Below are 13951 nucleotides of genomic sequence, written 5' to 3'. Positions count from 1 at the left end.
TAGCTTGCTTTAGAAAAAAAGTGTAAAAAAAGTATATTTGATTAAAGTTCATTCTAAGTTTTATTCTTTATTCTTTTAAAAAATCCGCAATTACTTTTTGGGCAACCCAATACATATCAAACAGATCTGAAATTTATCGTTTCTTTAAACAACCATTAAAATGTTTCGATGATTGTTAATCAATGTACAATATTTCTAAATGATACCGAAGAAGACTGTCGAGAAAGCTCCCAATTAATCAACGAAATGAAACATAACTTGTCAATTATTATTTTTTCTTGTTATAGTTTTTAATATTTCCAATATTTTAAAAGTGACTATAAGTTGTTTCTATACAATCCACTAAAATCTAATCTAGGAGAAGTGTGAGAAAAAATATCCTTACACATATGAGAATTAATTACAGATGGGGGTAAGGAAAGCCTTTTAAATGTAGAAAATGTCTTCTCAAGTTAAAATATAACAGAAATATAAAATAGTTAAGAAGTTATACATAAATGACTGTATTAAATTAAATAAAAAAAAAAAATATGTGTATGTATGAATATAAATTATCAATAAAACACTAAAAGAATAGATGAGTTAGATGTACATATAAAAACTAAAACACACACATATGTAACCACTAAAAACAAAAATATGTTGAAACATCGAAAATCGTAATACGATCCAATTCAAGTCGAGCTAAATGGGTTGGCTGTAACGAAATTCTTCAGCAAGTAATGGTAATGGTTGTAATGTAATATGTGAAAATTGTTTATAATATGTATTTATGCTATATATATGTACGTTTTTAATCATTTACGGATGCAGCCTGGCTCCAGGTTAAATGAAGAATGCTTAAATAAACAAATAAAAGTATAACAAATATAAAAAAAAAACATTAAACTTATCACAACTAGGATGATTATGTGCACCAAGGCCAACGTTAGGCAAGCTTCTTTAGCGGACTTATGACCATTAGTCCTCTAATGCAAAATTTGAAAGTTTCAAATGTTGTAAATTATTGCGTGCCTCAAAGTAACCGGTGTCTGTGGGATTTTCAGGTGTTGGCACAAACGGTGGCTCCTCGTTTTCCATATTCTCCCAATCTATAGACGAAAAGAATTCCATTTGTTGGACCTCTTTAGCTGCCGGCCTTTCGGTAGGATCCATTGTAAGCAAGAGTTCTACAGCTTCCATAGCACTGGGTGATAATGCTTCATCCCCTTCGGGCCATTCAATATCTGCAGAAATCGAAAGGGAATTAGAAAATTTTCACATTTTCACAAAAATTCAACTAAAATTCTTACTTTTGTTTAGAATGTTGTCAAATACTTTTTGGGGCGTTTCATCATTAAAAGGCGGTATGCCTGTTAAGAACTCATAGAAGCAAACTCCCAATGCCCACCAATCGACAGCAGGACCATGACCTTGTCTAAAAACAAATAAATATTTATAGCATCATGTTTCTACAGGGTAGAATCTCAGCACAATTTTATTTACTTTTCCTGATCATAAACACCATAAAATCGTTTTAAAATTAAATAAAAAAATAAAAACTTTCAAAATTTCATAAATTAAAAAAAGAAACCAGTAAGGAAAGGCAAAATTCGGCCGGTGCCGATTTTGTAATACCCTTCACCTACCCTATAGGTACAAAGTGGGACCTATATCTAATTCTGAACCAATTTTGATGGACCTCGCCGGATGTTTTCAGATGCTTTATTAAACAATCCGCATCACATTTCGAGCAAACATCTTTAAACTGTAATAACTACGGTTGACAAATGACAAAATTATTGCAAATTACCCAAAATCTGAGGAACATATATATGGGAGCTATATCAGATTCTGAAACGATATCTGATTCGACCAAACTTCTTAGATAATGTGGTAGTCGTCGAGAAAAGCGTTGTGCAAAATTTTGGCAAGATTGATCAAAAAATGAGGTTGCAGTGGCTGTAGAAGTGAAATTCGGGCGATATAAATATATGACAGCTATATCTAAATCTGGGCTGATTTCTATGAAATTCACCAGTAGTCATAAGAAAATCCTTCCTGCAAAATTTCGAGAAAATCGGTTAACAAAAGACTATTTTATTGCATTATTATTGCAAATCGAACGAACATATATATATGGGGTCTATATCTAAATGTGAACCGATTGCTACAAAATCTTGCAAATATTGTGAAAGTCGTCGAGGAAAGCGTTGTACAAAGTTTTGGGAAGATTGGTCAATAAATGCGCTTGCAGTGGCTCCAGGAGTAAAAATCAGCAGATATATTTATATGAGAGCTATATCTAAATCTGAACCGATTTCTATTATATTCACCAATTATGTCGAGAGTCATAAGAAAATGCTTCCTACCAAATTTCGAGATATTCGTTTAACAAATGACCATTTTATTGCATTATTTCTGTAAATCGGACGAACATATAAATGTAGCCTACATCCAAATCTGAACCAATTTTTTCCAATTTCAATAGGCTTCGTCTCTAGAACGAAAAACATATCTGTGCCACAAAGTATATATATTCTTGATCGTCATGATATTTTAAGTCGATCCAGCCATGTCCGTCTGTCCGTCGAAAGCACGCTAACTTTCGAAAGCGTAAAGCTATCCGCTTGAAATTTTCCACAAATACTTTTTATTAGTGTAGGTCGGTTGGGATTGTAAATGGGCCATACGCTCCATGTTTTGATATAGCTACCATATTAACCGATCTGAGATCTTGATTTCTTGAGCCACTAGAGGACGCAATTCTTATCCGATTTGGCTGGCTTCTAGGCGGTGGATACCTATCCACAAGATGATGACTTGGATGGTCTCTGCGATAACAGCCCAGAAGGTATTGGAAAGCATGTAGAAATGTCTTCGCACGGTTAGGATCTTTGATTCCTGATGGGGATGGTGCACGTGACAGCCCATCGCAGTTCGAAGAGCAGCATTCTGACGGATTTGAATATTATTCCACTGTGTGTCACATAGCTGACGAGACCACACTTACTAATGCTGGTTACATTTGATAGGTACCTTGCCATGTTAAAACTTCTCTACCAAGTAGAGTCGCGTATGGGGTATTAAGTAGTAGTCAGTATCCCACGTTTGAACATCTTCATATTTACTAAAACCTAACACAGCATGACAATGTGTAGGTATCATAAAAATCTTTTTGAGCAGCCCTTTATTAGTTACCCAGAACACGGTGATGGAGTTTTTCAACATAACTATACAATCTTAATAAACTAGAGAAATGCTAAAATCATACATACTTCAAGAGTAACTCTGGAGCCAAATAATCCGGTGTACCCAAAATTCTTTCACTTGAATGTCTACCACCACCACCTCTTCTCACCGACTTGGGTGTCCTAAATGGTGTATTGATATTCTTCGGTGTTTTGGGCAAAGTATTGGGATTTAAATTAATGGGGGACATGGTTGGATCATCATGGGCCATTTTTAAATATTGCACACCAGACGTTTTTTCCGTCAATTGTTCCATTTTCTTTGTCTCAATGGACAAGGGCAAAGCGAAACGTGTTGCCTTCAATTTGCCCAATAAGCCACCATCACGTCGTGGTAATTTCTGCGATGAGACCGGAGTTGAGAATACAACATTTGCCACATTATCATGTATGTGCTGGGGCATATCCTCGTCAGATAGTGAGCGTACTTTTAATACTCCCCTTATAGGTGATTTGGCTTTACGTTTCTTCGGGGTACTTGAGCCAATGTCCAAGATATCGATCTCCTGTGTCAAACCAGTGCTAGCAGATCCAATGCATCCATCTATATCCAAACTGGAATTATTTTCCGAACGATTAATTAAATTTATTTTACGTTTCAAGCCGCGAAAAGAGCTATAGTCGAGAAAGAGAGTGATAAAAAGGAATATTTGTGAAAAATAGAAAAAAAAACTTTGGCGCCTCAGAGCTTTTGCAAGTTGATGCTGTTAACGTGTTTTTGTTTATATATTAACCTTTGAAGTTCCGGCCGCTTAAAATTCCTTGAAATATTTCGAAATGGCGAATGCATACGTATTCCGCTTATTTCGTTTGTGTTATTTATGTTATAGCTGCTATGTGTGGTGTGATGAGAAACCATGAGAAAGTCATTATGATGGACAAAAGAAGTGTATCGGTGTTAGTTTTTGGTTATGAAAAAACAAAATAAATAAATGATGAGTATTTTTATATTTTCAAAGTAAGGAATAATGTTTCCTGGATTAAAAATGTATTCGAATCACAGTTTCATTTCAAAAGAAAACAAATCTACACTACTTGTACTACTTAAAAATACTTTTAGCAATAATAAGTCATATATTTATAAGTAGGTTAACTACGATTTAAATGAAAAATACGTTATTAGTAAAAAAAGTCTTAGAATTAGTTGTAGATTTCGAATATGATCACCACTCAAAAGGCCAAAACAGAATGAGCACGTCGAGGGACGTCGTGTCAAAAATGCAACTCTGCAAAAAAATGCCAAAAAATCAACACGCAGAATTTAAACAAATTTTTAACTTTGACGACTAAAAACACTATCATGTGGCAGCACTGAACGACGCTCACTTTCAAGCGTTTGCGATTTGTGTGCAAAGTTGCATTTTTGCAACGCGCCACTCAAAAACAAAGCTCAACGCGCTCATTCTGTTTTGGCCTAAAGAGAGCGTCGCGTTGGAAAATGCAACTCTGCTAACAAATGTTAAAAAAGCAAAATGCAAACGTTAACCAATTTTTAACTTTGACAACCAAAAACACTACTTCACGTGTGGCCACACAGAATGACGCTCGAGTTCAATTGTTAATTTTGGCGCGTTGCTTTTGTGGTATTTGTTTGCAGAGTTGCATTTTTCAACGCGACGCTCAAAAACAAAGCACAACGCGCTTATTCTGTTTTGGCCTTTAAAGGCCAAGTAGTGTTTTAAGGCGTCAAAGTTAAAAATCGTTTTACTTTTGCACGTTGCTTTTGTGGGATTTAATTGCAGAGGTGCATTTTCCAACGCGAGACTCAACGCGCTCATTATGTTTTAGCCTTAATGTAGGTAGTTAAAATAGGAGGTTAACTCATAACACCGATAAACTTACCTTTTAGAATAATCCGAACAACTGTAATCATCTCTAGAATTGCACATATTTTCAGCTTTATCAATCGAAGAAGTTGTAGTTTCAATATTCACATTTGAATTGGAATAATCACTTTTGCGACTTGATACACCAGAATCTTCCTGAGGCTTTGAAGAGCGAATACGCTGCACGAAAAAGAAAAAAAAATTAAAATACGAGAAGAAATAAAAAATCAAAGGGTTTAAAATCACACATAAAAAAACACAAAAAAGTACATTGTAGGAAGGACTAGCAAAAATTAGTAGAGTAAAAGTAAATGTTAAAGCCTGTATTGGAAAAATAAGACTTATGACACTTTACCCATCACATGACGTAATAGCAAACAGAATAGCAGACAACGTTTAAACATTATGTAAAAAGTGTGTGTGTGTGCGTGTGTGTTGTAAAAGCACTGGGGTAGCATCGAAGATCCCTTAATTCTAAATTGTCATCCTTTATCAGTACGATTATCGAAATGGAAATAAATGTTGTTAATGTACAGGCCTAGGTTCGAATATCATCATTTATGATTTGGATTTCCTCATATATACTTTCTCAACGAATGGATTAACTTCCTCCTTAACTACCTACGAATTGTGAGTAGAATGTCATAATAGAAATATATCCCTGGAGCTGCAATTATTGTCCGATTGAGATGAAATTTTCCACATTTTGTTCTGTTACGGCTAGGGCTGCGGAGGCGGACCCTAGAGTCCAACCCCTGGTCGCTCTCAAAACCTCGACTCCGGTCTACTCCGTAGCCCTGGTTACGACTTCCAACGATCATGCCAAGCAGGGTCCAAATCGGTGAATAACCTGCTCCCATTAAAACAGATCCACGGATTTGACTTCCTGGTTCCCTAGAGTTTTCATCTGATTTGGCGGCAATTTGGTGCGTGAGGTACATTTATGACCTCCAGCACTCTGACGATCAGTTTATAAAGGGTGATTTTTTTGAGGTTAGGATTTTCATGCATTAGTATTTGACAGATCACGTGGGATTTCAGACATGGTGTCAAAGAGAAAGATGCTCAGTATGCTTTGACATTTCATCATGAATAGACTTACTAACGATCAACGCTTGCAAATCATTGAATTTTATTACCAAAATCAGTGTTCGGTTCGAAATGTGTTCATTCACCGTAACGTTGCGTCCAACAGCATCTTTGAAAAAATACGGTCCAATGATTCCACCAGCGTACAAACCACACCAAACAGTGCATTTTTCGGGATGCATGGGCAGTTCTTGAACGGCTTCTGGTTGCTCTTCACTCCAAATGCGGCAATTTTGCTTATTTACGTAGCCATTCAACCAGAAATGAGCCTCATCGCTGAACAAAATTTGTCAAAATTTGAACACATTTCGAACCGAACACTGATTTTGGTAATAAAATTCAATGATTTGCAAGCGTTGCTCGTTAGTAAGTCTATTCATGATGAAATGTCAAAGCATACTGAGCATCTTTCTCTTTGACACCATGTCTGAAATCCCACGTGATCTGTCAAATACTAATGCATGAAAATCCTAACCTCAAAAAAATCACCCTTTATAAAGATAAAGGCCCTTTAACCCGGAAATGACTTCTTGAGACTATAGAAGCCTCAATCAATACCCAATTCGAGTGTTTCAAATACAAAGTGAATTATTACTTTTTAAGCAGAATTCAAGGTTCAGCCCTGCCGAACTTAGCACGCTTTTACTTGTCATTGACATCAAACCTCACATTTTTAACCGTAAGTTCAGTAGACATAGACCTAGATAAAACTTCACCTTGCATAGTATTCAGAATAGGACGTTACACAATAATATACACAAAAGAAGAACAGAAAACATTTACAAGAATACCAGCAAACAAACCTCATCAATGGAACGACGGCGCATCATAGAAAACTCAAATGACGTATCGTCAGCATTTTCCACTTTGGCTAAGTTTTTGTTACAGATGTTTTCTTTATCAAAGTCATGTTTGCAGCCCTTAAAAGTAAAATTAATTCACATTTGTTCAAAAACATGATTAACAAAAAGTTGATCATGATAATCAAAAAATTCACTCACATTGCAATATGCTCTTGAAGCGTTGTTATTATCGGCGAACTCTACATGTTTTTGTGTTGGTGCCGGTATATTACTTGCGCTGACATATTCATCGCGTTCCAGTGGGGGTGAGAATTTTGTTATATCTACAGACGCGCAAGTATGATATGAAGATGAGCTGTCAATTAACTGAAAATCGAAAAGAAATAAGAGAACAGAAATAATTTTGAATAAAACTTGAAAAATAGGCAAAAGAAAACAATAACATTAATGGGTCGATTAGGGATTGTAGCTCAACTGCAGTTGCGTAACCACAAGATAAACCCTTGATATAAAAATTAGTATAACTTTGGAAATTGTTGTCAAGTACAGTCAATATAAGTGTTTTGAACATTTAGCTACTAAGTAAATTGTAAAAAAGTATGCAATTCAATAAAGAAATGAAAATTTTTATTAAAAATTTGCCCGTTGGCAACGCAACTGAAATTGAATTGTTATTCACAATCGACCCCTAAGAACAAAAAATTTAGTTTAGAAGATATTAGGGGCTACATATAATGCTCATCTAGAAACAATTTATGACTTTACAAGACTATAATATACATTTTTCAAAATACTTAAAACTAAGAAACCCTTGCTATAGGAATTTACAACCTGTCATATATTATTTGTTTTATCGTATACCAAAAAAATAATTAATTTGAATTGTTCACTCACATTATTGTAATTACAAGTATGCGTCGCTGCTATTGATACATTTATTTCTTCAGCTGAAAAGAATGGCGATACGCCGGATATTTTGCTATCATTGGTTTTTTCTGCATCATTTAAAGATGTGTCGGCTTCACTATCTGATGACTCCATTATATTATCTGGAAACATTTGTAAGGGATTACAATAAATGAAATATTCCACTTCTTTCAGACTTACTGTGTTTATTTATGGTATTTATAAAGTTTGAAGTTCCAGTTCCACAATCCAATTTCTTTTCGGATCCAAAAGATAAATGCGATGTTAATGATAATAATTGTCCAGGCGTTCTTGCATTTAAATTTGGGGAACAGTTGATAAGATCGGATATTTCCAAATCTAATCGAATCAAAAAAATATATATTTTTAAAACAACTTATTGTAAAAAACACATTTTTTAAATGAATTATGGAAAAAATAGTTTCAAGGTTGATGTGGTGTATCTCCTATGGCTTTAATTTTTCCACTGCATAAACAAGTTTCGATCTTAAGTTCATGTCGAAACAACTACTATGCAGTTGTAGCATATGGAAAGGAATGTTCGCAGGCAATTTAAAGTAATAATCATTCTTTGTTACAGGCTGCGGTGCAAATCTACGTGCGGACTAGGATCTGTACACATAATACCTGAACAAGTACAAGAACGAGGTAAAATAGTCCGAGACCCTCAAGGGTAAGATTTGGCGAATGGACTCGATCGATACCGATGTTATCGATAGCTTAAAAAGTGGAAAAAATTGACTGCAGCTCCTTGCGAGGATTTTTGGAGCAACATGTAGAATGGTTTTCGTACTTAAGGGGGAAAACCTGGTCCATTCTGGCAAAGGACTACACCCGCAATTTCCGGACCGTAAGTGTATAAGGATAAATTTAATCCTTTTTACCTGTGAGAGGCACGTGCCACAATGCCTGTTCTATACTATAAATCTGCAGGTAAGTGTTTTTTTTTTTCATAATACACCCTTTTGACATAACTAACCTGCGTTTGACGAAAGTGAAACTGTCGAGCTAACCAACCAATACATATCAACGGTTTATAGTTGTTCGCGGGGCCTGCGCCTCACGAACTATGCCATTATCCATGTAGAAGCCAGTGCGTAATGGCTTTGGCAATACAGGTTTTGCATGATAAATAACAATTCCCCCCGCCAGAATTGAGGGTGGACAGCAGCTTGCCAGATATCTCTATTGTCTTACCGGGTATGATAAAATACGTTATCACTTGTAATCCCGTTTTCATTAAGATCGTACCACTTTATCATAACTGTTTCTATATACCTCTAAAAACCAAAAAAAGTTAACTACCACCACCCTTAGATGTGCATGTAGCTGAGAAGAAATTCGGAGACATTATTAACGCAACAAACGCTCGGTTTATGCAAATGCAAATTTTGCCCATAAACATTCCACTCAGGAACAGGGGCAAACTTCTTACATACCAATGAGTGCAGTCCGATTCATGTTTAAGCTCAATAATAATAGGCGTCTTTTTTGTAGCCGAGTCCGAACGGCGTGCCGCAGTGCAACACCTCCTTGGAGAGGAGTTTTACATAGCATAGCTATTGTTGTTGTAGCAGTTTATTGTGTTTTATCTTTCGTCTGTTTGATTCTGTTGAGTGTCAAGACCCAGGAACTCTGCGACTAAGATGGGGTGCGCCCACATGGATCTGGGTCTGAGTCGAGCGGGTCTGGCTGGACATTCGGGACATACATCTTGCACGTCGGCATCAATCCTTGCTCTGTAGAAGTTGAGGCGGCATAGGTATTGTTGTTGCAGCAGTTTATTGTGTTTTATCTTTCGCCTGTTTGATTCTGTTGAGTGTCAAGACCCAGAAACTCTGCGACTAAGATGGGGTGCGCCCACATGGATCTGGGTCTGAGTCGAGCGGGTCTGGCTGGACATTCGGGACATACATCTTGCACGTCGGCATCAATCCTTGCTCTGTAGAAGTTGAGGCGGCTGCTGCACCTGCCGGAAAATAAGTTAGCCAGAACTTCTCTGGTTTGCCGCATTTGCTACCGTGTCTGCATGAATGTTGTCAAGAACTGCTTGATATGCCGCTTGATCAAAAGGTTCTCTCTTGTAGCGCTGAACCTCACGCACGCTCTAGATCATGTAAATCTACCTTAAGGCTTCTGGGCGGTGGATCTCTATGCACAAGATGATGATTTTGATAGTCTCTGCGATAACAGCCCAAAAGGTATTGCTTAGACAGCATGTAGTTGTCTTCGCACTGGTAGAATCTTTGTCTCCTGATGGAGGTGGTCCACATGAGAACTGAGGAGACAGCCCGTCGCAGTTCGGAGGGCGGCATTCGGACATTCCACTGCGTGTTACAAAGTTGACGAGACCACACTATAATGTTTAACCACTACCTATCATATTTCAATTTCTCTGGCGAGGCCACCAAGATATGTAGGTTCTTGTCCCAAGTTTATAATGAATGCTACAGCAAATTGAACTCGGCAGTTGAATAAAACGCAAAATGAAGTAATACAGAGTTTTGTCCAATCCGCGGTACAAGAAAACGTCAGGATTTGAAGGCCTGGTGAGACCAGACCTATAGTGGAAATCGTACCCAAACCCGCGCGCTAGTAGTAGTAGTCCGAGCGTACTACGAACTCGGCTACCGGGGGACAAGTATAACACATAAGTCAGGTTAAAAAAGTATTCATGAGGAGATCGACCGTCGCCCATAGCATCCGAATAACCGCCCCACAACAAGCCAACAACAATACGGTGAAAAATACCCGCCCTGAACGCATGTTTAAATTTTCAAGCCAGGATCCAAACCTAGGTGTTATTTATACTAGATAGGCATGCTTTCCATGGCGCTTGTTGTTGTTAAAATATACAACTTATGGCTTAGTACCCATCTTATTTAATATCACATGAAAAATAGCACCAAAATAAAATAATAAAATAGTTTAAAATATTTCACCACTTACCCCTTTCACCTTTCCTCATCTCAATTTTGCTTAAACCAAAATCGGTTAACTTAACATGACCTGTGGCCGATATCAACATATTATCGGGCTTTATATCACGATGAATTATTCCATGCTCATGCAGATATTGCAATGCCAATGCTACTTCAGCAACATAAAATCTCGCTGCTGCTTCATCTAAATAGCCATACATGGTTAACAGGGATTTCAAATCACCACCCACCATATACTCCATAACCAAATAGACATAGGACAACGACTGCAGTGAATAAAAGAGATTCACACAAAATGGACTGCGCGAAAGCGCCAGGGCATTACGCTCAGTTATAACTTGTGACACCATATTCTTGTTTATCATTTCGGATTTACGCATCACCTTTATGGCAAAAAGTCGACTGTGATCATTGTTCTTATAACCCAGGAATACTTTTCCGAATGCTCCACGGCTAATGGGTTTAATTATGACGAAATCCTTTATTGTGGGAAGCTGCAAAAAGGAAAACAAAAAAAACTTAACACTCTAATGTTGGCGCCCATTGTGTCAAACGGTTTTTTTTATCATTGCCTTTCTGCATTAATTTCTCTCATGAAGATAAGCAATAAAGAAAAAACTTTCTATGTGTAATAACAAAAACAAACACTATTTACAAGTGAGAGTGTGTGTATGTGTGCCGATCCCATAACTAAACAACAACAAAACATTCTTAATGCACTATCATATAACAGGACAACCCTGTGGGTTAGGCGAGGTTCAAGATTTTTAAGCACACATGTACACAACTGTATTGCTAACAGGCTACAAACAAGCGTCCCGGCCATTTGTTAATTTCTTGTTACCTTCGTGCTGGACGATGTATTTTCAGGTTTTGTTGTCAAAATGTTGATTTTATCTAATAATTTTTCTCCTTCCAAAAGTATATTCGATTTCTTGGGAGTTTTCCATTCAGTCGTATGATTATTGTGGGCAACATTTTCCATGTCATCCTTGTCCACTTCATTTTCTGTTGTATTTTCCAATTTGTTTTGGAATCTTTCTTCACCACCATCTCCTGTTTTTTCAATCACATGTATTTCAAAATTGTCCATATTTTTTTCTCCGCGCGCCAACTTTCAATCTCAGCTAAATATTTTTCAGCTATGCTCAGTCTTTTTTATTGCTTAAGGCCAATACTTATGAAAGTTCCTTCGATTGCATGTCTCTGCGTTTAAGTTTGACAATACTACCAATAATATTTATGTATATTTTCCTTTATTTTTTAAATCAACTAAATATTTAAGGCAAAATGCTATCTTTAGAGACGTTGAAAATTAAAATGATGTACAAAAACAACTACCAACAACATTTGACAGCTCAATCAACTCAATGCCGTCAATTGTATTTTATAACGGCGTTGTGCTTTATGCCCAGAGATGCATTTGCTTCAAAACAAGAAACCCACCATGGATAAAATAAACTGATAAATGGTGAAAAGGTATTTTGCGTGCTAAGGTCGTTAGTTTTTGCACATTATTATTTCTGTAGTCGCCAATCATTCGGTATAAAAAAAAATTAGCCATCCATTGTGTGATAAAAGGTGTTCCCAAGAAGGAGCCATATCTAAGGCGTCAGGCATATCATTAACATGCAATGCAGTAAAGTCTGAACTCGCTGCTCAGTTCACATATGGAAGAGATAAAGATCCTACGGGAGACTACATAACAGGGTCGTCAGCTAAGATATCATCAAGTGTCGTGTTAAAATAGCATTCATTGCGATACAGTTAAGGTAGGTTCAAATTAGTAAAATATTTAACCCTTATTGTTTTATCATTTTTGCCCAAAATATATTAAATTCTAACATTCTTGATTTTGTATTCACATTAGACACATTTATTAGAAACATTTTTTTGTCGAAAAAACAATCAAATATTTTGCCATTAGACCAAAAAAGGCTTTTAATTTGTCCTACATTCGTTTACTTGTAAATTTTGTGTTTCCTTGTTTGATTACACAACTTTTTTTTTAATTACAAAATTCAGAAAATTAATAAAAAAGAAAAGATATAAAGCCCCGTAGAGTTACTGGTCTCTGGGGCATTGAATGAGCTTAAAACCATACTCAAACTCAAGCCATTGTACTTGTACAAGAATTCCTAATAAGACTAAATCTGTCCTGGAACTGATGTAGCCCGATGTTCCGATACTTATAAAATTTCCTCGAAATTGGAAATACAAACCAGAATCGGGGAAGTGGCGCCACAAAGGGCGATATTCCAGGAAGGGCGTCCTTACACCAAAAACCCTACCCAAATTGAAATGTAGTCCAATCTGAAGAATATACTAAGTTATTGTGTTTGTTTGTATGTTCGTTCTGTATGGACTCGAAACGGCTGAAACCTTTTTCTTAAAATACCAAAGGCTGGCATGGAAGAAAAATAGGATATATACGGCCTTATTCTGAAAAACAATTCCCGGGGAGTTTTTCCCTACTCCCTTTTCCCCTATTCTGAATAACATTTTCCTGGAAGTTTTGCCCTACTCCATTTCCCCTTATTATAGACAAATTTCGAAAAAGGGAAATATCTCCCAGGGGAAAAAGTTGGTATTCTCAAACGAAATCAAAGGGAGATGAGACGATAAAATTAAATATTCCCCTAAACAAATGAAAGGGAGTTAGGATAAAAAATTATGATATTAATGGTTTTTATAAGAAAAAAATATAACACTTCTTACTATTTAAGAACAATTTACTAGATTAGATTGAAAAGAGGATGCGGATATTAATTCTCCCCATGCCACTATGGACATACACCTATGCCAGTAATTGGCTTGTTGTGCGCTCTAAAAACTATAAAGTAAACTCCAAAAAATTTTAATATAGGAATTTCGTGCTACTTACAAGATCCTTAACTGTTTTTAATACCACTCCCCTAAGTTGGCTCATGTCTGGTATTGTGTCCCCACCTAAGTGCCGGTATCTGTTAGACGCGAAAGCCGGGCAATGACAAAGGAAATTCTCCAACTTCTCATCGTCTTCTCCGCATGCCCTACACATGTTATAACTTGCCGCACCGATTTTATTTAAGTGAGCTCAGAGTCATATGTGTCCCGTTATGATACCAATAGCAATACTGACCTCCTTCTTACTT

General features: G+C 36.6%; 1 protein-coding gene across 6 annotated transcripts; it reads right to left on the bottom strand.

Annotated features, from left to right (window-relative positions):
• Positions 1-523: 523 nt before the first annotated feature.
• Positions 524-12131, bottom strand: LOC106095799 (serine/threonine-protein kinase greatwall). Of its 6 annotated transcripts, none has more exons than XM_013263168.2 (11): positions 11662-12131; positions 10825-11311; positions 8056-8214; positions 7843-7997; positions 7147-7314; positions 6949-7065; positions 5073-5236; positions 3965-4063; positions 3258-3845; positions 1293-1417; positions 524-1226 (listed from the first exon to the last, which is right to left on the bottom strand). In XM_013263168.2, exons 1-11 carry the CDS (start codon positions 11908-11910, stop codon positions 961-963), a joined length of 2577 nt encoding a protein of 858 aa, XP_013118622.2. In that variant the 5' UTR covers positions 11911-12131; the 3' UTR covers positions 524-960. The 6 variants fall into 6 exon arrangements, with proteins under 6 accessions (XP_013118622.2, XP_013118623.2, XP_013118624.2 ...); XM_013263169.2 differs by having other exon boundaries at positions 3965-4060; XM_013263170.2 differs by lacking the exon at positions 3965-4063.
• Between the last annotated feature and the right edge of the window lie 1820 nt (positions 12132-13951).

The sequence above is a fragment of the Stomoxys calcitrans genome, chromosome 2 (assembly GCF_963082655.1).
Source record: "Stomoxys calcitrans chromosome 2, idStoCalc2.1, whole genome shotgun sequence".
Classification (NCBI taxonomy): Eukaryota; Metazoa; Arthropoda; class Insecta; order Diptera; family Muscidae; genus Stomoxys; species Stomoxys calcitrans.
The sequence above is the reverse complement of the archived record's forward strand: the minus strand, read 5'-3'. Positions and strand labels throughout refer to the sequence as shown.